At 43.7% G+C, this 23,626-nt stretch overlaps 1 protein-coding gene across 22 annotated transcripts in view; it reads right to left on the reverse strand.

Moving 5' to 3' along the window:
- The window catches only part of MYT1L (myelin transcription factor 1 like), a 529,284-nt gene that overhangs the window by 179,587 nt on the left and 326,071 nt on the right, over positions 1–23,626 (reverse strand). For all 22 annotated transcript variants that reach the window (XM_073022747.1, XM_073022736.1, XM_038006505.2 and 19 more), the window contains 3 exons: positions 8,342–8,396; positions 8,136–8,169; positions 7,783–7,845 (listed from right to left, as the gene is read on the reverse strand). In XM_073022747.1, the coding sequence (XP_072878848.1) occupies positions 7,783–7,845; positions 8,136–8,169; positions 8,342–8,396 (152 nt within the window). The remainder of the gene's footprint in view (positions 1–7,782; positions 7,846–8,135; positions 8,170–8,341; positions 8,397–23,626) is intronic.

The raw sequence follows: 23,626 nt of genomic DNA on the forward strand, positions 1-23,626 counted from the left end.
AATAGTAAAAGGACGGGCGTGCATAAAGCTTAAGTCGGGGCGGGCGGCGGTGTGAGGCGTACACAATGATGTCTCATAAAGAATGAAGGAGAGCTATTCATTCTCACGGATTCATGGAGTAAAGCAGATAGCCTGGTTTGGAGGCTGCGTGCACAGAATTTTTCATAAACATCCCACAGTGCACCCCGTTGTACAGCAGCCGCACGCTAATTAGAGCATTCAGCAGACACTGCAATGTATTCCACGCACCCAAGTGGATCTTCATTTTTCACATGCAGGGCCTCACTAATTAAAATCAGCTTTGCAATTAAATGTGGAAAATTGTGTTAAACTTTCAAGCGTGGTTAGAAAAAAAATGCAATTATTTTTAGGATATTTTATTTTAATGCAAATGAAATTTCTATCTATGTGGAACCGGTGAACGGGAGGCATAGGAATTCCTGTTTTTCTCGGTCTCCCTCTCTGTTTCTTCTTTTTTTATTTATTTTTGGATTATAGATGCTCCTCTCAGTTGCAAGTTGCAGTGCTCCACATCTCTCAGCCAGCACCTGGCTCTGTTCCAGGGCTTTTAGTGAGTGCTCTCTGTCAAGGCATGAATAATACAGCCCCTAGGCTGCTGGCAGACTCCAAATGAGGCGTGCATACATCAGGAAGCAAGCCCTCGACTTTAGCTCCAGAACAGCCTCCTGTGAAGACAGGCAATTATTCACCACGCTGTGCCACGGCACGGCACTCACACCGGCAGGCAAGAGGCGTGAGGAATGGAGAGGGGAGTCTGAGTGAGGGTGCGCGCCACAAGCCAGAGGGACCCCAGTCACGTTCTAATGAAAAGGAAAAGCCATCACTTGAAGATTTTAATTTTTAAGTTTCAAGTGAAATGATCTGACTCAGTGTACCCGACACTGGGAAGGATTGGAACGTGCTACCAATACCCGTCACCTAACTTTTGGGTGTTTGTTGAGTGCACAAAGACTCTGACGCTACATTGCAGGGTCGGAACCCTAAGTTCAACAAACAAATAATTAAAACGGTCCAGTGAAGGCTAAATGGGAATAAAATCCATTAAATTTCAGAAATAAATCCAGAGGGATCACAAAACAGATGTGTGAAGAATGAGGCAAATTCCTAGGAATTTCCTCTCTCTCTTTCTGGTGCGTTGGCACTTATACAAAAATCACCATTTGGAAATAAGTGTGTCCAATTCATTCTAAATGTCTTAGCATGTGTATCACTGTCACAAGGAAGGCTAAAATTCAAATTTCTGTAATCAGTTAATATTAATCTGTAATAAATATTAACAAATTTTCATTATTCCTATTTTTAATTTTTATTGGGAAATTTTAGGAAAAGGGATTTCAGAACAGCAAGTTGACCAGTATTTTGATGATTAAATTTTGTTTCTATAGATAGATTCCATTCTAACCACCAAGTTGCACTTTGTTTTTAACACAAACAGCATTTTATATCAATATGGAAAGCCAAAAAAAAAAAAGATGAATATAAGGCACTAGAATTTTTCATCTTAGTCAAATGTTCAAAAATAGATTATTGCAGACATGTTGACATGTGATATTTTAGCTGGAATACCAGCATCAGTTCATGAAATAATCTGGATGAACAACAACGTCTCTTTAGCAGGTACTTGAGCCCCACTAAACAATCACCTACACAGACAGCGAGGAAGGTGTGGTTTCTTTCAACATGTCCCTGCGCTTCAGGAGATAGCAGGCTTTGGTGTGAGGATGCTGCCAGGAAATGCTGAGCCTCCAGGCCTAGCCCTGCGATGCTTCCCCTGCTCAGGTGTCCGCATTAAGCGATGAGCTCAGTAGCAGCAGGTGCAGCTCCCCAGGCTTCCCACACCGATGCAGTGTTGTTCAAACCATACACTTTGGGCAGATTCACCCTACCTATCTCCATAGGGCCTTCCCAGCCAGCAAACTGCTGCCAGGGTGAGGATAAGAATATGCAGCAGCTTCCCCAGTGTCAAGGTTGGTGAGTTCTTAGTAGGGCACTGTTTTCCTACCATCTATCCACAAAACAATAGCGGATGGTACACTGGGACAGCTTCTGTCTTCCATGTTTCAAATGCCTGGAGGCCACCCAGGCTGGCTTGCACAATTTGGAGACTGTAACACAGGGAATTACTCTCCCTTGATCTTGGGGACGGAAACTAAATCTTGGGAAACTCACTTAGGATGACTGAGGTTTGCTTTGTGAGCTTGCAGGTCGGACACCAAGTTTGAGGCACCTGTGCCCCCAGCCACCTCTGAGTGTGGTGTGGGGAACATGGAGGTGCTCGGAGCAGCTGAATGGACTGAGCCACGTGCGTAGCCATCTAACAATGGGCACAGAAACAGGGGACTGTGCGCAGAAAAGACCACATGAGCATGTTCACTCGCGATGTAAGAATTACTTCTAGCCCTGCTTATAAAATTCACCATGTTTTTGTCATATTTATATGCTAATATCGTAACACAAAAACCTCAGTTGGGAAAAGCAAAAGGCAAATTCAGGTGTCTGGCCAATAATGACGTTTCTGAAGATAAATATGTGTCATATTTGTTAGCTTCCTAGGAGGCCTGTCCCTGATGACTCAGGGTCCAAAAATGTTGACTAATCTTGGATCCCTGCTGGGCAACGTGTGGACATTGAAACATTTTTCCTTCGGTGCCAAGAGTGTCTGTGTCTCTAAGGAGCTGACTGCTTTTATCAGATCCTGGAACTCTGTCCTTAGCCTTTGTCAGTTGGTGCCTTGGTAGCCAAGAGACCCAGAACAAAATGTAACACCACATTAAGACCCCCGATATATCCTGGGTTTTCAGTAAAATTAGGTGATCATTTTCCTTATGTTTCAAATTTATATTTTGATTTAAGGTTTACCTGTGTAGTTTGTACATAGGCTTATCAGTTATTTCAAATTCTTTATAAACTATTAACACCAGTAAATAACTATAGAGATTATCTTTTGTTCAAAGACATGATTTGGAAATTAATGTAGAACATCCAATAAAATAAATATTATAACCTTACTGCTACCAAAAAATTTTAACCAGAGTTTTAAATCATGCACTCCTTTTTAAAATTATTTTCTTTCCCAAGTATTAAGCACTGGATGATTCTCCTCTATTCTCAATATCGTACAAGCCAGCAACTATACAACCATCACACACACACACAAAATCCACTCCAGCCGCTTTCAGAGAGACCCAGCACGCCCCTGAGGAGGGGCTAACCAAGCAGAGACCGCCAGATCCCACCGCTGGATCCCCACCACCGGATCCCCACCGCCGGATCCCACCGCCGGATCCCACCGCCGGATCCCACCACCAGATCCCCACCGCCGGATCCCTCCGCTGGATCCCACAGGTTTCTGAGACCCACATCAGATCCTGCAGCTGTGGCAGAGAGCGTGACGCATGCCCCCAGAAACTGCCACAGCATCTGTCCTACAGAGCAGTAATCGTAAACTACAATTGTGAGAAACATTTAATTTCCTTAAAAATCTTCTACATTGAAAATTAAAGACTAAATGACAGGCTGGGCGTGGTGGCTCAAACACCTGTAATCCCAGCAATTTTCGAGGCCGAGGTGGGCAGATCACTTCAAGTCAGGAGTTCGAGACCATCCTGGCCAACATGGTGAAACTCCATCTCTACTAAAAATATAAAAATGAGCCAGCCACAGTGGCATGTGCCTGTGATCCCACCACTTTGGGAGGCTGAGGGAGGTGGATCACTTGAGGCCAGGAGTTCGAGAGCACCCTGGCCAACATGGTAAAACCCCACCTCTGCTAAAAATACAAAAATTAGCTGGGCGTGGGGGCGCACACCTGTGATCCCAGCTACTTGGGAGGCTGAGGCAGGAGAATCACTTGAACCTGTGAGGCAGAGGTTTCAGTGAGCTTAGATTGTGTCACTGCACTCCAGCCTGAGTGACAGAGTGAGTCTCTGTCTCAAAACAAAACAAAAACTAAACTAAAAAACCCTGAATGGCTGGCACCATTTTATTACTTGGTATTCCTTTCCTAAAAAGGAAAAACTGATTTTTTACGTTGCTGATGCCCCACATCTACCTCAAGTTGTTTTTGGCAAGTTCCAATACTTCAACACCTCGAAGTACTGAAATACAAGCTTTTTACTTGGCTATTGCTGATGCCCCGTATGAGCAAAATGAACTTGTAGCCTTAACATAAACACATTCATTGGAAACATTCATTGTTAATAGACCAAAAAAAGACATGTGATTTCATCAGAACCAAAACGGAGGCTTCTACTCTTTTGTCCTATTTGGAAAAAGCCTGATGTCCTATTCCCACCAGGAACCTGACAGGAAATGTCAGCGTCACGGCTGTGTTCACGGAGGGTGTGCCGGCAGGAACGGGCAAGAATAGCTGTCGGGAAGGGGTAGCTTTTGTAGTCAGTAAATCTTTCAAAACCAGTAAAAGAACAATGCCAGGGCCAGGTGTGGCTCACGCCTATAATCCCAGCACTTTCGAAGGCCAAGGTGGGTGGATCACCGGAGATCAGGAGTTCGAGACCAGCCTGGCCAATGTGGTGAAACCTTGTCTGTACTAAAAATGAAAAAATTAGCTGGGTGTGGGGGCAGGAGCCTGTAATCCCAGCTATTCAGGAGGCTTAGGCATGAAAATTGCTGGAACCCAGCAGACAGAGGTTGCAGTGAGCCAAAATTGCGCCGCCACACTCCAGCCTGGGCAACAGAGCGAGACTCAGTCTCAAAAAAAAAAAGGCAGATATAACGGAAGACTTCCAAATTTAAAATAGCAATAGTCATAGATGTTAACATATCCATGAGTCTTACCTAATTTATCAAGGGACACTTTTTAAGTTTAAGAAATTAAAATTTTATCCTTTAATTAAAAGTGACTGATAATACATAGACATCAAACAATAAGGCTTAGAAAATGCTCAGTGAGATTCCTCTCAAGAGAAGGCTCACACAGTGACAACATTTCTTTTCTTTTTTTTTTTTTTTTGAGACGGAGTCTCACTCTGTCGCCCAGGCTGGAGTGAACGGCGCGATCTCGGCTCACTGCAAGCTCCGCCTCCCTGGTTCACGCCATTCTCCCGCCTCAGCCTCCCCAGCAGCTGGGACCACAGGTGCTGCCACCACGCCCAGCTACTTTTTTCTAGTTTTAGTAGAGACGGGGTTTCACCGTGTTAGCTAGGACGGTCTCAATCTCCTGACCTCGTGATCCACCCGCCTCAGCCTCCCAAAGTGCTGGGATTCCAGGCAACATTTTTGCACCGGTTTTTACAGAATAAAGTCTGCCAGTCTCTCACTTTAGAATGGAGGAAACTGAAGGCGGCAGACCTTACGTAAGTTGTCCAGAGCTCCTGGTCCATTAGTGATGCAGTGGAAGCCAGCATCGGGCCAAGGAACCGGGAAATAGTTCTTTTTCAACTCTACCACATTAGATCTCCTAGATAACTGCATGTATTAAAATATTTGGTGTTCTAATAATTACATACCATATGAGTCATGGCAAAAATTGATGACTTTTAAAAAATTAAACAAAAATTTACTGGAAAGAGCTCCTGGCCGGAGCATTTCCGTGACTCCTCCCTATCATCCCAACTAATGGTTCCTCTATGGCTCAGGCGCTTCTGCACGAATGAGTCAGCGGCAAGTCTCCGAAAGAAGAAAAAGCCCAACTTGTTTTCAAATCAAACTCTAGGGAGCATTTCTTAAGCAGGGAAAGAGGTCTCAGGAACAGATCCATACACATATTACATGGGACACATCCATTCATTTTGCAGTGGAATGCACCTTGGTTAAGGATAGGAATGTTTCAAATTATTTGGAAACATCATGATTTTTCCTGCAAAACGATGGCTATAAAATTAAATGTAGCTCACACCTCTTTACAACTTTTTATAATTGTACATTTAAAAATAAGTAAAAGAGGATATTTGAATTGTTTGTAACACAAAGGATAAATGCTGGAGGGGATGAAGATTCCATCTTTCATGATGTGATTATTTCACATTGTTTGCCTGTATCAAAATATCTCATATACCCCCTAAGTATATACACCTACTATGTACACATAAAAATTAGAATAAAAAATTTTTAAAAAACTTTTCAGCCAAATTTAATTTTTTTTTTTTTTTTTTTTTTTTTTTTTTTTTTTTTTTTTTTTTGAGACGGAGTCTCGCTCTGTCACCCAGGCTGGAGTGCAGTGGCCGGATCTCGGCTCACTGCAAGCTCCACCTCCCAGGTTCACGCCATTCTCCTGCCTCAGCCTGCCGAGTAGCTGGGACTACAGGTGCCCGCCACCTTGCCTGGCTAGTTTTATTTTTGCCAAATTTAATTTTTATATAACAGTATGATAAAGTTTAGCTACTGACTAATGAACAGATGATTAGGGGAAAACGAATTTTTCTCATGGGTGACTAACTTCTTTTGAAAACATAAACAATGCAGTGTTTTAGACTTTTAGATTAAGTGCTGACATATATATTTCTTCATAAAATAATACTTTACTTATTTCAATTATGTAATTCAATAATTTACTATTTTATACAATAACAATCATAATATAATTGACTAAATTTAATCATTGGAATTGCAAAATTATCTGAAAAATAGCCCACAATTCCTTTGGTTTGTAACAGAGGAAGTCAGACAATCGTTTAATGGGGGGTGCTCATTAGACATTGCTGCCTCCACAAATGCTAGCATGGGGATTTGGGAGTAGTTTGTAATTTTTCTTTTGATTTTACTAAAGAACAATCAAAATAATTGCTTGATGTCACTCGTAAGTTAATGTTTCACTAAAAAGGAAACGAAATGCAAGGCCGTGAGGAGAGGCCTCCCAGGCGTGCTGCAGATGCACCTGCTTTAGAATCAGTTTTGTGACCTGGGTCTGCTCACTGAGGGTTTGTTAGGCTGGAATGACCTTGGTCTTTGCAACCCAATTTGTAAAAGTAAAGCTAAAAACATTTTAACCTGTACACTCTTTTACCTCATCATAATTGAAACCTTTCTATTGAAAGGCACGTCTTCATGAATAGCATAGGGGAAAAAAAACGCTTACCAGAAAAACACCTAAAGGACTGATGTGTACCTGAAAGTCAGCCATGGGCATGTAACATATAATTCTGTCATGATACATTTTGAACAAAATGATCACCTTCCCCCTTAGTTTCTAAAGGTTTTCCACACCCATCCCTGTCGCAGACCTGAAATGCCAGTATTTACAAGATAAATGTAATCACTGCAGTCCCAAAGTCTTGCAAGCTTGATCTGCCCTGACCTTCACTTGACCTGACCTCACCCTGCAGCCGTCCAGATGTAAGAATGGGCTTAGTTTCCCAGGATGAACCTCGTTAAATGGTGGAAATGGAGTCTACAGAGAGGTCAGAAGGTCACATTTTAATTGACCATTCATTGTTTACCATCCTGCCACTCCCAGAATGAGGAAGTGAGGAAGGAGAAATAGGGCTCCTCCGTAAGCAGTGGGAGGTTCTCAGGGGGCCATGTGCTGAGCACCACATATGCAGATGGGAAATGAGTTTAAGGCTGGCCTGAATTTCTATCATCCTAAGGAAGGTCACCTATTCTGCCCACAAAATAGAACGGCTTATGTTTAACTGAGAACCCTTTCAAGAGACAAAGACTGAGTTCCAGTGAGAGAAGAGAAAGCAAGCATAACGTGTATTGCTTTCCAGCAACACCTGCCCACACATTTCATTATTAGGACTAGGTCCCCAAATAAGTCACTTTAGGCAGCACATTGTGGAAAAAAAATGCAGGCATTACCTTCTGTGTCTTGCATATTTGCCACTGACATGACCACTGCCGTCACAGCCAGGGGTGGGACAGCTGCAACAGGAAAGAATGGATTACACGGTGCCGCAGGCAGGCAGGTGAGACGGAAAGCTTCCGTGGCAGCAGAGAGGAGGGTGGCCCGGACAGAGGAGAGAAATCACACAATCCAAAGGAGGGGGCAATTCGGGGAGGCTTTTTATGAGCAAGTCTTGGGGGAATTAATTTCCTCAGTGCAGCGGGGTGTGAGCAGGCCGCCCATGAGCTCGAAAGTGCAGTGTGCCCATTAGAAGGCGTGAATTTTCCAAACTGCGAATGGGGATGCATTTTACCCACATGGCACTAACCTGAACAGCTCTTGTATGGCTGGTTCCACGGGAACTGCAGAGAGATGGAAATAGATAACAATTTACCATCCATCACAAGCACCCCTCTTCCACAGAAAATTACCAAAAGGGTGGCATGAAAGTGGGGTCAGAGTGAATCGACCTCGGTTCCGCAGGACGAAGGTGACCCTGAGCTGGCCTCAGGAGGCAGGGAAGCGCGGACGTACCTCGAACCCCCTTGGACCGCGTGCGATGCCGCTTCTCCTCGGTGTCCACCTCCATCTGGGGATAGATTAGCAGCAGTCAATGTGCTTATCCGGCCTGTGCTGGCCAGCCCTGTAGGGGTGGCTCGCTCTCCCTGGCATTCTATTGATGGGGCTTTAATCCTGTTTCATTCTGTGAAGGGAAGCCCTCTACAAGGGCAGGGGGTGGGTAAGACCGGGGTCAGGCAATCTAAATGTATTATTCAAACAATTATAAACAGAGGGATTCAATGTAGGGAACACTGAGTCAGGAGGCCCTTGCCCTCTATAATAGGGTAGATTTTGATGAATCTTGAAGTACCATCTATTTACTCTCTTTTCAAGAATTTGATGGAGGCATATCTGGGTGCTTCTGAGTTGTAATTTGTACCAAGAATATAACAGCCATTAGGTTTACAAGAAGGTAAATATATATATTTTATATATGTATTTTTATATATCTTATGTATATATAAAACATATATTTATATATAACATATATATTGTGTGTATATATATAAACCTTTCAGTTATAAGGAGAATCTAAATATTATATAAACATTATATATAACATATACATTATATTTATACACATGCATATTTTATATGTATATAATATTTAGATTCTCCTTGTAACTGAAAGGTTTAATCTGATTAAGCGGTTAAGACAAGAGGCTGTAGGTATAGTGGAAGAACATGTTTTACCATCAGGGATGCACTCTCAATATTGTTTAGTTCCTGGAATGCAACTATCCTCCACATTTATCTAAATTGCTAGGTTTCCTTTGAGGCATCTAGACCTTCCACTCATAGGAACTAACACATCTTATACTTGAGACATTACAGATGCTTTTATATTACTTTGTGGGATCTTCACAACAATTTTGTAAGGAAAGTATTTTTATTATACCTATTTAATACACAAGAAAACTAAAATTCAGACCACCTGAGTTAAAACCAAGATCATTTGAGTAGAAGGTTTTGGAGTAGGAACCAAAAAATCACATGTCTGCCTATGTTCCCTCTAAGCCTCAGGAGCACGCTGTTGCATGGCAAATACATGTGAGTACATTAGTTCAGCAAATATTCCCACAGTACGTCAAGTGCCTGCACATGGCAAACTGGAGAGCAAGATGGAGAGCAGGAGAACTCTACTCAAGCCGACGGGGGAGTTAAAAAGAGATGAGCAGTAGAAGCTGGCCAGAGCCCCACTGAACGGCCTCTACACCGGCTCACAGGGTACACCACAGCCACTTCCTCCATGGTTTAGAGGAAGAACATTGGAATTGAGTGAAGAAGACCCATTAGATGCCTGTGGCGCTATTCGATGCACACTCCAGAAAAGAACAGGGTAGACCTGCCGCTAAAATAAACTACAGCACTAGCAAGGCACAACTCAACAGATACAATACAAACAGCATCAGAAATCCACATGGACAGTGCCTGATTTAATGTTTATATCAACTAACCAGCAGCTATTTATTGATGAATACTTTGGCTAAGTATTATGGTATCACGGGATAAAAACATACATATAACAAAAACATAAGCTCATTTAATTAGCTTAAAAATCTCTTAATGGGCTATATCCATGAACAGATATAACGATGTGCCAGATTTAACATCAAAACAAAAACTTCAGCAAAGGAGGAGCCAATGGGAAGTGGAAGCCGAGGAAAGATGCTCGGGGAAAGCTGTGATCCATGACAATTGTTTGTGTAGGTGTGAAAGGAAGGAAAAGAGACTGTCTCTATGACTTGTATCTAGAGGCTTGATATCCAGTTATTGAGTGAATGAATGAATGAATGAATGAGTCCATTTGCTGGGAATGCTGCAGGTCAAGGAGGTGCCTGAGGTGGAATGTTGGAAAGACAGCATTGGATAGCGCACACGACAGGCCTGAGCCAGGGCCGTGTGCAGAGGTGACAGGATAGCGCACACGACAGGCCCGAGCCAGGGCCGTGTGCAGCAGTGGAAGGGATGTCCCGGGAGGCACCGCTGGTCCAGCTGAATAGACAGCTGCTGGCCTTTCGAGCAGGGGGAGGACGAGTTGCAAATATGTTTTAGGAAAAAATAAGTTAGTGGCAGCTTCAGAGAGGGCATGGAGAGGGCAGGCAGTGCAGCTGGGAGCAAGCTGGGAGGAGACCAGCGGTCGCCTAAGAAGAAAGAGCTTGGGCAGTGGCCTCAACAGCATCTGTGGCTTAGTCCCATCGTCAGTCAATTCGGGAACATAGTTGTCTGGGAAAGAAAGAAATGGGTTTAAAAAGCTTTCTGATGGAAGAATTCACACAACACAATGGCTCATCAGGCAGCTTTTGGGTTTTCTGTCCTTTCCTATGACTTGAAGATATGCCTGGGATATGAAACTCTGACTGTGGCCACACTACGTGGATTTGACATTTAAATAAATAGCACCCCGAGTAACACAGCAATGCTCTGAAATTGCTATTCAACATGAAAATACTTCAAAACACCAGAAAATTCTAGTAAAGGGATGTAGGGCCAAAGTGACATGAGGCAGAGATGAACTAAGAGTCAAGAAGCCTAAAGTGATGGCGAAAACGCCATTCACATCCACGAGAAACGGTGTTTCCCGGGGTCCCCCGCCCTTGTCACAGGCCATTCACATCCACGAAAAAAGGCATTTCCCGGGGTCCCCCGCCCTTGTCACAGGCCATTCACATCCATGAGAAACGGCGTTTCCCGGGGTCCCCCGCCCTTGTCACAGAACTGGGGATGCAGAGATAATGGGGTAAAATCGTATTCTTTAAAGAATTCAAAATTGAATTAAAACCTTTAATGAAGGCCTATACATTGAGAAACATTCTCCAGGGGCTGTGGTGGAAGCTTGGATGAGGCTTCCATTGGATTCCATGGATTCCATTCCATCATTCCATCGGACGAGGATTAGGAAGAAGAAAGAGAAATTTCCTAGAAGAACTGATATTTGGGCTGAATTTTAAAGGTTAATTGGATGTTTCATTCTGGTTTAGTCTTGGGAGGGTGTATGTGTCCAGGAATTTATCCATTTCTTCTAGATTTTCTAGTTTATTTCCATAGAAGTATTTATAGTATTCGCTGATGGTAGTTTGTATTTCTATGGAATCGATAAAGGTGGTGATATCCCCTTTATCATTTTTTTATTGCATCTGTTTGATTCTTCTCTCTTTTCTTCTTTATTAGTCTTGCTAGCGGTCTATCTATTATCTTTTCAAAAAACCAGCTCCTGGATGAAGTTGAATCCCTGAATAGACCAATAACAGGCTCTGAAATTGAGGCAATAATTAATAGCCTACCAACCAAAAAAAGGCCAGGACCAGACAGATTCATAGCTGAATCAGAGGTACAAATGTCAGAGGTACAAAGAGGAGCTGGTACCATTCCTTCTGAAACTATTCCAAATAATAAAAAAGAGGGAATCCTTTTCCCTAACTCATGTTATGAGGACAGCATCATCCTGATACCACAGCCTGGCAGAGACACAACAAAAAAAGAGAATTTTAGACCAATATCCCTGATGAACATCGATGTGAAATCCTCAATAAAATACTGGCAAACCGAATCCAGCAGCACGTCACAAAGCTTATCCACCATGACCAAGTCGGCTTCATACCTGGGATGCAAGGCTGGTGCAACATACTCAAATCAATAAACATGATCCATCACACAAACAGAACCAAAGACAAAAACCACATGATTATCTCAATAGATGCAGAAAAGGCCTTTGACAAAATTCAACAGCACTTCATGCTAAAAGTTCTCAATAAACTAGGTGTTGATGTGACGTATCTCAAAATAATAAGAGCTATTTATGACAAACCCACAGCCAATATCATACTGAATGGGCAAAAACTGGAAGCATTCCCTCTGAAAACTGGCACAAGACAGGGATGCCCTCACTCACCACTCCTATTCAACATAGTGTTGGAAGTTCTGGCCGGGGCAATCAGGCAAGAGAAAGAAATAAAGGGTATTCAATCAGGAAAAGAGGAAGTCAAATTGTCCCTGTTTGCAGATGACATGATTGTATATTTAGAAAACCCCATCGTCTCAGCCCAAACTCTCCTTAAGCTTATAAGCAACTTCAGTGAAGTCTCAGAATACAAAATCAATGTGCAAAAATCACAAGCATTCTTACACACCAATAACAGACAAACAGAGAGCCAAACCATGAGTGAACTCCCATTCACAACTGCTTCAAAGAGAATAAAATACCTAGGAATCCAGATTATAAGCGATGTGAAGGACCTCTTCAAGGAGAACTACAAACCACTGCTCAATGAAATAAAAGAGGACACAAACAAATGGAAGAACATTCCATGCTCATGGATAGGAAGAATCAATATCATGAAAATGGCCATACTGCCCAAGGTAATTTAAGATTCTATGCCATCCCCATCAAGCTACCAATGACTTTCTTAACAGAATTGGAAAAAAACTACTTTAAAGTTCATATGGAACCAAAAAGAGCCCGCATTGCCAAGACAATCCTAAGCCAAAAGAACAAAGCTGGAGGCATCATGCTACCTGACTTCAAACTGTACTACAAGGCTACAGTAACCAACACAGCATCGTACTGGTACCAAAACAGAGATACAGACCAATGGAACAGAACAGAGGCCTCAGAAATAATACCACACATCTACAACCATCTGATCTTTGACAAACCTGACAAAAAGAAGAAATGGGGAAAGGAATCCCTATTTAATAAGTGGTGCTGGGAAAACTGGCTAACTATATGTAGAAAGCTGAAACTGCATCCCTTCCTTACATTTTATACAAAAATTAATTCAAGATGGATTAACGACTTAAATGTTAGGCCTAACCTAGGCGATACCATTCAGGACATAAGCATGGGCAAGGACTTCATGACTAAAACACCAAAAGAAATGGCAACAAAAGCCAAAATAGAAAAATGGGATCTAATTAAACTAAAGAGCTTCTGCACAGCAAAAGAAACTACCATCAGAGTGAACAGGCAACCTACAGAATGGGAGAAAATTTTTGCAATCTACCCATCTGGCAAAGGGCTAATATCCAGAATCTATAAAGAACTTAAACAAATTTACAAGAAAAAATCAAACAACCCCATCAAAAAGTGTACGAAGAGACACTTCTCAAAGAAGACATTTATGTGACCAACAGACACATGAAAAAATGCTCATCATCACTGTCCATCAGAGAAATGCAAATCAAAACCACAATGAGATACCATCTCACACCAGTTAAAATGGCGATCATTAAAAAGTCAGGAAAAAACAGATGCTGGAGAGGATGTGGAGAAATAGGAACACTTTTACACTGCTGGTGGGAGTGTAAACTAGTTCAACCATTGTGGAAGACAGTGTGTTGATTCCTCAAGGATCTAGAACTAGAAATACCATTTGACCCAGCCATCCCATTACTGGGTATATACCCAAAGGATTATAAATCTTGCTACTATAAAGACCATGCACACGTATATTTAATGCGGCACTATTCACAATAGCAAAGACTTGGAACCAACCCAAATATCCATCAATGATAGACTGGGTTAAGAAAATGTGGCACATATACACCATGGAATACTATGCAGCCATAAAGAAGGATGAGTTCACATCCTTTGTAGGGACATGGATGAAGCTGGAAACCATCATCTTGAGCAAACTATCGCAAGGACAGAAAACCAAACATCACATGTTCTCACTCATAGGTGGGAATTGAACAATGAGAACAGTTGGATACAGGGTGGGGAACATCACACACCAGGGCCTGTCATAGGGTGTGGGGAGCGGGGAGGGACAGCATTAAGAGAAATATCTAATGTAAATGACAAGTTAATGGGTGCAGCACACCAACATGGCACATGTATACATATGTAACAAACCTGCATGTTGTGCACATGTACCCGAGAACTTAAAGTTTATATGTGTGTGTATACATATTGTGTGTGTGTATATATGTGTATATATATACACACACATATATACATATGTATATATGTATACACATATACCCCCCCACACACACACACATAAAAAAATTGAATGTTTCAAGTTAAAAAGAAAAACTGTGGTGAGCGTGCTCCTCACAGTGGGAACAGGATGTGCAAAGACCCGAGGCTTGGAGAGATCGGTGTGTTCCAGGAGAGACAAAGCTGGGGCTGAGGTGGGAGAGACACACTCTGAGCTTGGCTATGAGCTCCCTTCAGGAGGGCACAGACTTCTCAAAGCTTCTAGCAGAACAGGGGCCAGCCACACTCAGCGATCACCCGGCTTGCTTACCCTTATCTAGCATCTCGTGAATAAACCCGCATTTATGATTTCTCTGGCTGTAGTTTAGGGAAGAACCTGTGAGCAAAACCGCAGTAAAGCTAGTTTTCCTTTGTGGGCATTAAATCGAAAAACTTGGCCTTATTAGTTAACTGCTCACATGGTTGGATAAGGATAAGAATTGTTTTATTTTTATAATTAAATTCTTCATCCTTTCAGTATTTTTAATGCATATAGAGGCAACCTTATTTTTTTTCCCAGTCAGATAGCAGTTTTTCCACTAATCAGTTATTAAATAAATCATATTCCCTCCTTACACTAAAATATTTCTCTTGCTGAAATGTGAAATTCCTACCACAGTTGGGTTTATGATCAGACTCTCTGGTCCCTCCTCTGTTGGTTTCTTCCAGCATGAATGCTATTTGGATTACGGTGGCTCTACAGTGTGTTTTCCTCTGCTGAACAAGGCCCCTTGCTATGAGCATTACAGGAGATAATTTATGAAAGATGCCGAGCACAGCACCCCACATGGAGCAGACGCTAAACAGATGGGGGCTCCCCTTTCTTTCCCTTTCAGCCAATGAAACCCAAATCTGAAGAGTTTCAAAAACTGTTTTAAATTTTACGTTTACATAGCTGTTTAATAAGTGCCAACTGCCAGCAAGGTTCAGATTAAGCAGAAAGCATAAAACGCATAGTCTGAAATGCCAGGAGGTTTTCATTTTCTAATGTGTGCACCTGATGGTGTGTGGTCCTAAGGCAGCTGGCCCTCGCCAGCGCACTCGCAATGTGTTGCTTCAGGCCTCCCCAGCCCCGCCATCCTGCCCTTCCTGTCTCTCCTACCCTCCTGAAAAGAACGCGTAGGCTTGCTTCCACCCAGGGCCTGCCCACCCCGGCGACTGTCATTGGCAGCCTCAGGTGTTTAAACTGTTCATTTGAATTCACTCTTCTGGTGGTCCCAGGGCCGGAAGTGCGAGCTTCACTTAGTGAACCTGTGAACAACTCAGTAGGGTTTTCTAAGACATCAGCTCTGATTTTCCTTGGAACTGGAGAAAGTTCACCTCAGTTATCACTGCTTGGGTTTCTGATTACCTCTCCAGTAATTTACATTTAGAAAATCACCCGTAAAACTCCACCTAAGCAGTAGTTCTTTTATTTTGAAGTCTAATATTTATTTTTAAAATAAGGATGTTTTCTAAGAAGATTTAAAATGTTTTATATGTAAAGAAAAGTCTTGAATTTAAGGAATCTATTTTCAGGCAATAAAGCTTTCAGGAGTGATTCATGAAGCGAGAGCAGGTGAATTATTTCCTAATATGAAAACTTTACATTTGGACTCAGGATTTATTTTATTACTATGATCTTCCTTCTCTTCCTTCCAATAAAAGGGATGCTTTCTTCAAGTTGAGCCTCAGTGAAGAGATTATAATGTATATATATTTGATACCTATATTTAGGGACAGGGTATCACTTTGTCACCCAGGCTGGAGTACAGTGGCACAATCATAGCTCGCTGCAGCCTCGGATTCCACTTCCACAGTGGCTGGACTGCAGGCGTGTGCCACCATGCCTGGCTAATCTTTTCAATTATTTGTAGAGCCAGGGTCTCATGATGTTTCCCAGGCTGGTCTTGAACTCCTGGACTCAAGTGATCCTATTGCCTCTGACTTCCAAAGTTCTGGGATCCCTGGTGTGAGCCATGGTACCTGGCTAAGAACTAATATTTTAAATGCATGAAAATTTCACAAATTCAGTAAAATTCCTTGGAGTCCTCATCTGCTGCTTTCTGATGTCAAGTACCACATCAGGCCACAACTGTGAACCCATGACGGGTTCACTTTGGGTCCCAGGCCTGCCAGAGACCGGCAAGGTCCCCCCAGCCCGAGTCTCTAGCCGCAGGGACCTGGTCTCCCCACCCCACAGAGTCCTCTTGCAGGAACGAGCATGGGGGCTTGGATTGCAGGCGGCTTCCACTTCGACACCAAACCTGAGCTCCAGGCCTCCCTCCCTGCCACAGTCACTCCTCCACTATCCAGAAACCAATTTCCATTTTGCCAGCCAGCCGGACCCTGCCGTTTAGCTCCTGCTGCTCAATTCGCTTGGTCAATTCTTTGCTTGTCAGCACCATCAAGGAGAGGAGATGGGAGGGAGGGCAGGAGCCAGAGGTCAGTCCTAGCCTCTGTGAGGGGTAAGGAAGGCTTGGGGAAGGAATGTTGAAGAGAAACTGGAAGTCCTGGCAGAAGACAGTGCAGTTGTGCACGTCTAGCCATACCCAGGTGTTTTCCCAAGAGCACTTCTTCCCAGGAATTACTCTCTCCAAGGCAGCTGGGAGCTGGTCAGCCTTTTACAACCCTACGTCATAGAAAATACCTCCACGTCTCAATTTGGACTCCAGCAAATTTGGGCTCCTAAAAATACATCTATGAAGATTAGCAAGAATCAGAACATATTTTCCAGTCATCCTTGAAAAATGTTTGAATGGAGAATGACAACAATTAAAAATTGTTTTCCAAACTATGACAATATTTCCTGCTTTTTAGTGAAATTAATGTAGTGTAAATACATTACTATTTGGAATTCATATCTGATATTCATATTTTAAAGGACAGCATTTTATCAGGTCACAAAAGAGTTAGAAAACATAAGTGGGTTTATAGTTCATTACATCATGGTTTATAATTTTTAAATTTCCATTGTTCATCTTCATAGAATACAAAGGAGAAAATTAGGCACATAAAACAGGAAAAAGAGGCTTGGTTTGTCTGCTCCTAATTTTTCCTTTTCTTCCTTTCCATTTTTTTATTGATGCAGATGGCAATTAGTGAAGCCATCATCTCGAGGAAAGAGATCTGCATTCCTGGATCTGTCCCTTTCACCCCCTCACTGTGTACAATGTGTGTGCCTGTTTGGTCCGGCAAGGTTGATGCCAACAAAGCCAAGAGAAATTAAAATGAGAAAATAAAAATTATCTTGGCGAAACAAGTGAAGATACAGCTAATACTTACATGGTATGTGCCACTCTGTGTGCTGACCCTGACAGTCTCTAGGGTGAGACAAGGTAAAACTGTTCCTCTGTGCTCAGAAATCAAGATGATTTTGTAGGTTAGCACTTTTTAGAAAATGAAAGAAAACATTGGAAATAGCATATTTGAAGTTCACTTGAATGAGATTTGAAAGCTAATTGTTTTATGAACTGGTCAATGAATATTTAGTAAGCTTTAAATAGGTGGCATACAAGAATGTTTTAGGAAGATATTCTAAAACATGACTTTGAGCTAAACTGAAACAGAAAAAGCATCCCTCCCCCATTCTTTGGTTACGAATTCCCTTAAAGTACTAAAGAGGTTTACAAATGTATATAAAATCAAACTGAGTTCTGACCCTAACATGTCTTAGTCTTTCTCCTGATTCCAGTCACTAACGATCAGCCTTTGCTAATCACTTCTCAGGTAGAAGTTCTGGAGGACACCAGTTGGGAACTGATATTCAGCTACAAGTGAGGGAAACATAGAGCAGGTGTTGTAAACCTACACGTGGCTGTGCTCTTGCTTTGGCCTGGAGGAACCTCTGGAAGACTCCTTCCCACCACTGGGAGGCTCTGGGCGTGCCTCCCCACGGACAGGGAGTGGCTTGAGCCTGGTGGTCATGCTTTCAAAAGAATAGTTACAGATACGGAGCCTGCCAAATAATGTTTACACTGTTTCTTAGGGCAAGAAGCAGTCTGTGAGATACAGCTTGAAGGCCAAATTACTGGAACTTCTAGGACATTTGGGGAAATTTCCTGGCATACATAGGATAGTTGAAATCAACACAGTCTTGGGAAATGTGGGCTGCAGGCTTTCTCTAATGGCTGGAGACGATAAAACTCAAGTGATACAGCAGCACACGTACTATCATGAAACCCTAAAAATAAATCCTTCTAAATGGCATCGTTTGAATGCTTAATAGACTTCTATGCCTAGTTTGAGACAAACACTTTAAAAATCATGCTACAAATCCTAAGAAAAGAGCAATCAAAATGATGACAGGTTGCAATAAAGATGTCCTGTAATAGGCTCCCTAGAGGGGAGCTCCATCATCTTGACAGAACCAACTCGTGAGAGTGCCACCACCCGGGACAGCACTAATTCGAGCGTGGCACCGAGGACACCACGTCAGCCTGTGCCTCAGTGGGTGCCCCCAGCCTCTCCCCCAGATCTGTGTGTGCTGTGGGAGCGCAGAGCTGGGAGCTAGACCCAACAGAGGTGGGAGGACAGGCATACGAAGTGCACTCAGCCACTAGCCTTTTGAATACAGGAAAAGCAAGTTGTCAAAATATAGGATCCTATCTGTCAGGCAGGTGGACATCCTGATAGAAAAGTGCCTGGCCCCAGTAGACGCCTGTAAATTTCAGTTAAATGAGTAAATGGATAAACTAATTGCAATGGACTAATGCATCTCTTGGTCAGCTAGATTGTTAATAATTTTATTACAGTTTTTAAAAAATTCTCACAGTACAAATAAAAAGTTTCAAAGAAATATCCACTCCACAGGCAGCCAGAGGATACCTATGCCTCTATTTCTACACAGATGGTGGGGATGCTGCGTCAATGGAATGCTGGTCAGGCTGCACGGGATTATTCAACGTTAAGCCGGAAGTCAGAAAGGGAACTTAAACACGGCAAGGAGCCTTTCACAGCTTCAAAGACAGCCACAGGGAATTTGCTCTGGGAAAGTCCTGGGATTGCCTGGCCCAAGAAGGGTTTCTTCAAATCCATGTTTGAGCCAGGAACCTAATGGAACATTTGAAACTTAACCAAACCTGAACCAAGCCTCAAAGGCTTCGAAGATGTTGACAGGGTAATTGAGGCAGTGGTGATGCTTTCACAAAATAATTTACATTTGATTTTATTCAAAAATGGATGACTGAGCAGTTCTAAATCCATGAAAAACAGGTCACCCAAGTTATGTCACGTACGATACCAGCAGAGAAGCCCAAAAACACCCACGAGAAGAACTTTCGGGGAAGTGCTACAGGCCAGGGACAGAGAGGCCTCACTTCGCTTTGAAGGCCTCATCTCCGGCCAAGTGGGTGGTCAGCTGCTGTGCAGGTGGTGATGACCACAAAACACGGGGCTACCGTGAAGCTTTGTTGTTCACGCTAAGAGCTGACACCTGATGAGCTGAAGTCTCTTTCGGGTGTAATGGTTGCATTTCCAGTCACAGCACGATATCTTCTTTTACATCAAGGAATGTCTGGGCAGGAACGCACCCCTTCCAGAACTCCAGAGGAAACGTGAAGTCAGGTGCCCTTCGAGAATTTAACTATTTTTATTGTTGGTGGTAAAATAGATGTTGTTTCAGTCCTGAGTGTAAAAACAAGATAATAAATCCTTATTTTCATTTTAAAATATGATCTTCTAAATTTGAATGTGTTTATGACTTCACCATTATTTTATCTTGCCAGGAAGCTCTGGGAGAAAATTCAAAGAATCAGAATTTTAGGACTGGGGGCACCTGAATGGTCTCACAGCCAGAGGCTCATACCCAGCCACAGAACTGTTCTATCGGGTTCTCAGTGTTGAACAAATTGGACTAACATCTAAAAATCTCAAGGCTTTATATCAAAACCTGGATTTCTGTGTTTTTTTGTTTTCTGGAAAAATATGATGATCTGGAAGCATTGCTCTGAATTTCTCTTGGCCTCCGATGGCCGGAGTGGAGGTGCAGTGTTCCCATGGGAGGGGCAGCCAGTGTCCCCATGGGAGTGGCAGCGTTCCCATGGAAGGGGCATGTGGTACCCCACACCACAGGGCCCTGGAAAGCACATGCCCATTATTTCCTGGGCTTGTGCCTCCTGCCCACCTGCTTCAGGGGTTCACCTCTGCTGCTCTTCATCTGTTCCAAGCTGATTCTGAAGCTGGACCTAGCAACAGTGAGCTGAGGCTGTGTGGGGAGTGTGGGTGCACCCTGGGTCCCCTGCTCTCTGCCCATGAGGATGACTGAGTCCAGGGAAAGAGCAGACATTGAAGTCCCAGGGCCTCTGGAGCATCCTGGGGAAGCCAGACCTCGGTGGATGCTTTTGGGTTACGTAACTGTTACAGGAATGACATTCCCATGCTGGGCCTCAAGACTCAGAAAATGGCTCATTGGGACGTTCGTGGGTCCTGGGTAGATACTGGAACTGCGTGTGGCAAAGGTTCGGGATGTACCAGCTCCCCCTGAAGCTGTCCTCTAGCACCTGAGCTTTTGCTCAATGTTTAATAATTTATTTGCATTTCATTTCTGCTCTTGGAGTAATTTGTTCTTTAATCTCCCTGAAAGTTGCTCCAAACAAGTTTCCATAGACTTTGCACATGCCTTTAAAATAACTCTGGTCTTAATCTTCATGTGCCCGTGAGGCCTCCACCCTCCCGCCAGCCCAGCTGCACCTCTGGGGTGTAGATATGCCACACTCCCACCTGTACCTCCCATTCCTGCGGAGTGCTGGGCACACAGCACGGCTACCTGACCATGGTGGGTGGGTGGAAGGTGGGCCCTTGATGCTGTGTGGCTCCGAACATCTCTGCATGTGCTTTCTAGGGCCGTGTGGTGGGCAGCATCCTCTGTCTACTCTGCTGGCTCCCCGGATTTCAGTGCCTTCATATTCTCGAACTTCTCCTTGTCAGTGGCAGCCCCTTCACCGGACTGCTTGGGAGGACACTGTGGCCTGTGCACCGTGCGGAGCAGCAGCATACATGGGCATGACAGGGGCGACGGCTTGCAGTGCCAGTGCTGGCTCCACACACAAACCTGCTTATGCCGACAGAGTCACCTCTATGAATCTGAGTATTTTCATGTGTAAAATCCCTACTTATCTCATTGGGTGGTGGAGAGGATTGAAAAAAAGAATCTTAGGCAAGAACCTTTTACAGAGCTTGGTGCATAGCAGATGCTGTCCAACTCTTGGGCTCAAGTGATCCACCCACATCAGCCTCCCAAAATGCAGTGATTACAGGCGTGAGCCACCACGCCCGGCTGGGTACATAGCAGATGCTGAGGAGACGCTTGGGGCTTTCTTCTCATTTCCATGTCTGGGTGTTGTAAGTTTTCCCAAAGGGATAAGAAACAAATGCTTGCAGAATCCATGTTACAGATAACTGCATAGTCCTTCTTAAGTAGGGTAAGACGAAGTCCTCTGGGTACTGTTGATTACCTTCTCACAATACCAAATATCATATCAGCCTTTCATGTCCCTGAACTAGTACGCTGGTACTTTGGCCCCAGAGTATAGTCTCCAGGACTCCTACAGCCAAACATTTTGCATTTTCAAAATCTAAAATGTGTGTGGGGCGGGGGGGTGTGGGGTGAGGTGGGAATATAACTTTCTTTTCTAGATGAGAATATTTTTCTTGGACTCTTCACAGTCTCCCTTAATTCAACTAACTCTTTATTTCTAACAGGATTTGGACTCCTAAATTCCCTGTGCCAGGCAAGGGAGCAGCTGAGAGCGTCTTCTCAGGAGCCGCAGTCCTGAAGCCTGGGGAACTGGATCATTCCTGAAGAGGCGGCTCTCTGCATGCCAGGAAAAACCCAGCCCAGGGTCTGAGCCCGGCAATCTTGGGACAGAAGCGAGAGTGCATCGTGCATCTTCTCATTCTGCAGCCCCCAGCATGGCGCTTGGCACAGGGCAGTGGCTGGATAAATATTTGCTGAGTTGTACTAAATAAAAATACCAAGGTTTGATTAAGGATTGCATGAAGGTTGGACACACCTTCTTGACAATAAAGAAAGAATTTAGTTAAGAGTCACGGATGCTCTACGCAAGAAAGAAAAGGAGTAAAATAAAGGGAAGCATTTCCTACCTATAGGGGGAAACATCATAAATATTAGGTAAGTAATGAAAATTCAAAAACCTTAGACTAGGGGCAGGGCGCGGTGGCTCAACCTGTAATCCCAACACTTTGGGAGGCCAAGGTAGGTGGATCACCTGAGGTCAGGAGTTTGAGACCAGCCTGGCTAACATGGTGAAACCCCATCTCTACTAAAAACACAAAAAAATAAGCTGGGCATGGCAGCGGGTGCCTGTAATCCCAGCTACTCTGGAGGCTGAGACAGGAGAATCGCGCGAACCTGGGAGGCGGGGGTTGCAGTGATCTGACATCGTGCCTCCAGCCTGGGCAGCAAGAGTGAAACTCTGTCTCAAAAAACCCAACAACAACAACAACAACAACAACAACAACAACAAAAAACCACTTAGACTAAGGATAATTTTAAAGGCTGGTAGTTTGTGCTTTTTTCAGACAACTATAGTGTGAAATAAAACTCATCTCAGGTCTTTTAGCACCTGTAAAATCAGTGTCTTGCAGGATAAACGGTATGGTTAAGGGACACAGTCCTGATCTAGGAGGTGTGGCTGATGCTCCCCATTCCTGGGCAGACGCCGTCTCCTGTGGGAACTCACAGCTCTCCCTGCACCACCTGTGAGGGCTTCTCACCCTCTATCTTCTACTGTAGCTGTTCACAAACTCACGAAGAGCTACACAGCGGTGCACACTTCCTGAGGGCGAGGGCTTTCTAAACTCACTCTTGAATTCCGTGGTTCTTCAATTTGTCCCATAGTTTCTTGTAAATAAGAGAACCTCAGCAAATCATGATGAAGGCAGACGAGCACTCACACACCAAGTTGTAACACAAGACAGGATGAACTCAGTGCCAAAATAGAGAAACCACTGTGGGGGCCGTGAGGGCAGTGGGGAGCAGTGGGGCGAGGAGCTCAACCTCCCAGGGTCACACCCTGCCTTTGTCTCCTCTTAGCTGTATGAGTTCAGGCAAGTTATCTAAGCTCCAGGTCCCAGGATGTCTCGATGACACATATGTGGGCAACAGCACCCCTATATACCCGGGGATGTTGAGAAACCAAAGAAGGGAGTGGCTTGGAGAGTGTTCTGGGGAGAATGAAAGTTCTGTGTGGACTGCCAGGCCCAGCCCTGCCTTCTAAGGTGCTTTGGAACAGGCCAGTCGTCCAGAGTCCTCAGTGTCCACTGCCACACCTCAGCCA

This window comes from Chlorocebus sabaeus, chromosome 14, assembly GCF_047675955.1.
Source record: "Chlorocebus sabaeus isolate Y175 chromosome 14, mChlSab1.0.hap1, whole genome shotgun sequence".
Taxonomy (NCBI): domain Eukaryota; kingdom Metazoa; phylum Chordata; class Mammalia; order Primates; family Cercopithecidae; genus Chlorocebus; species Chlorocebus sabaeus.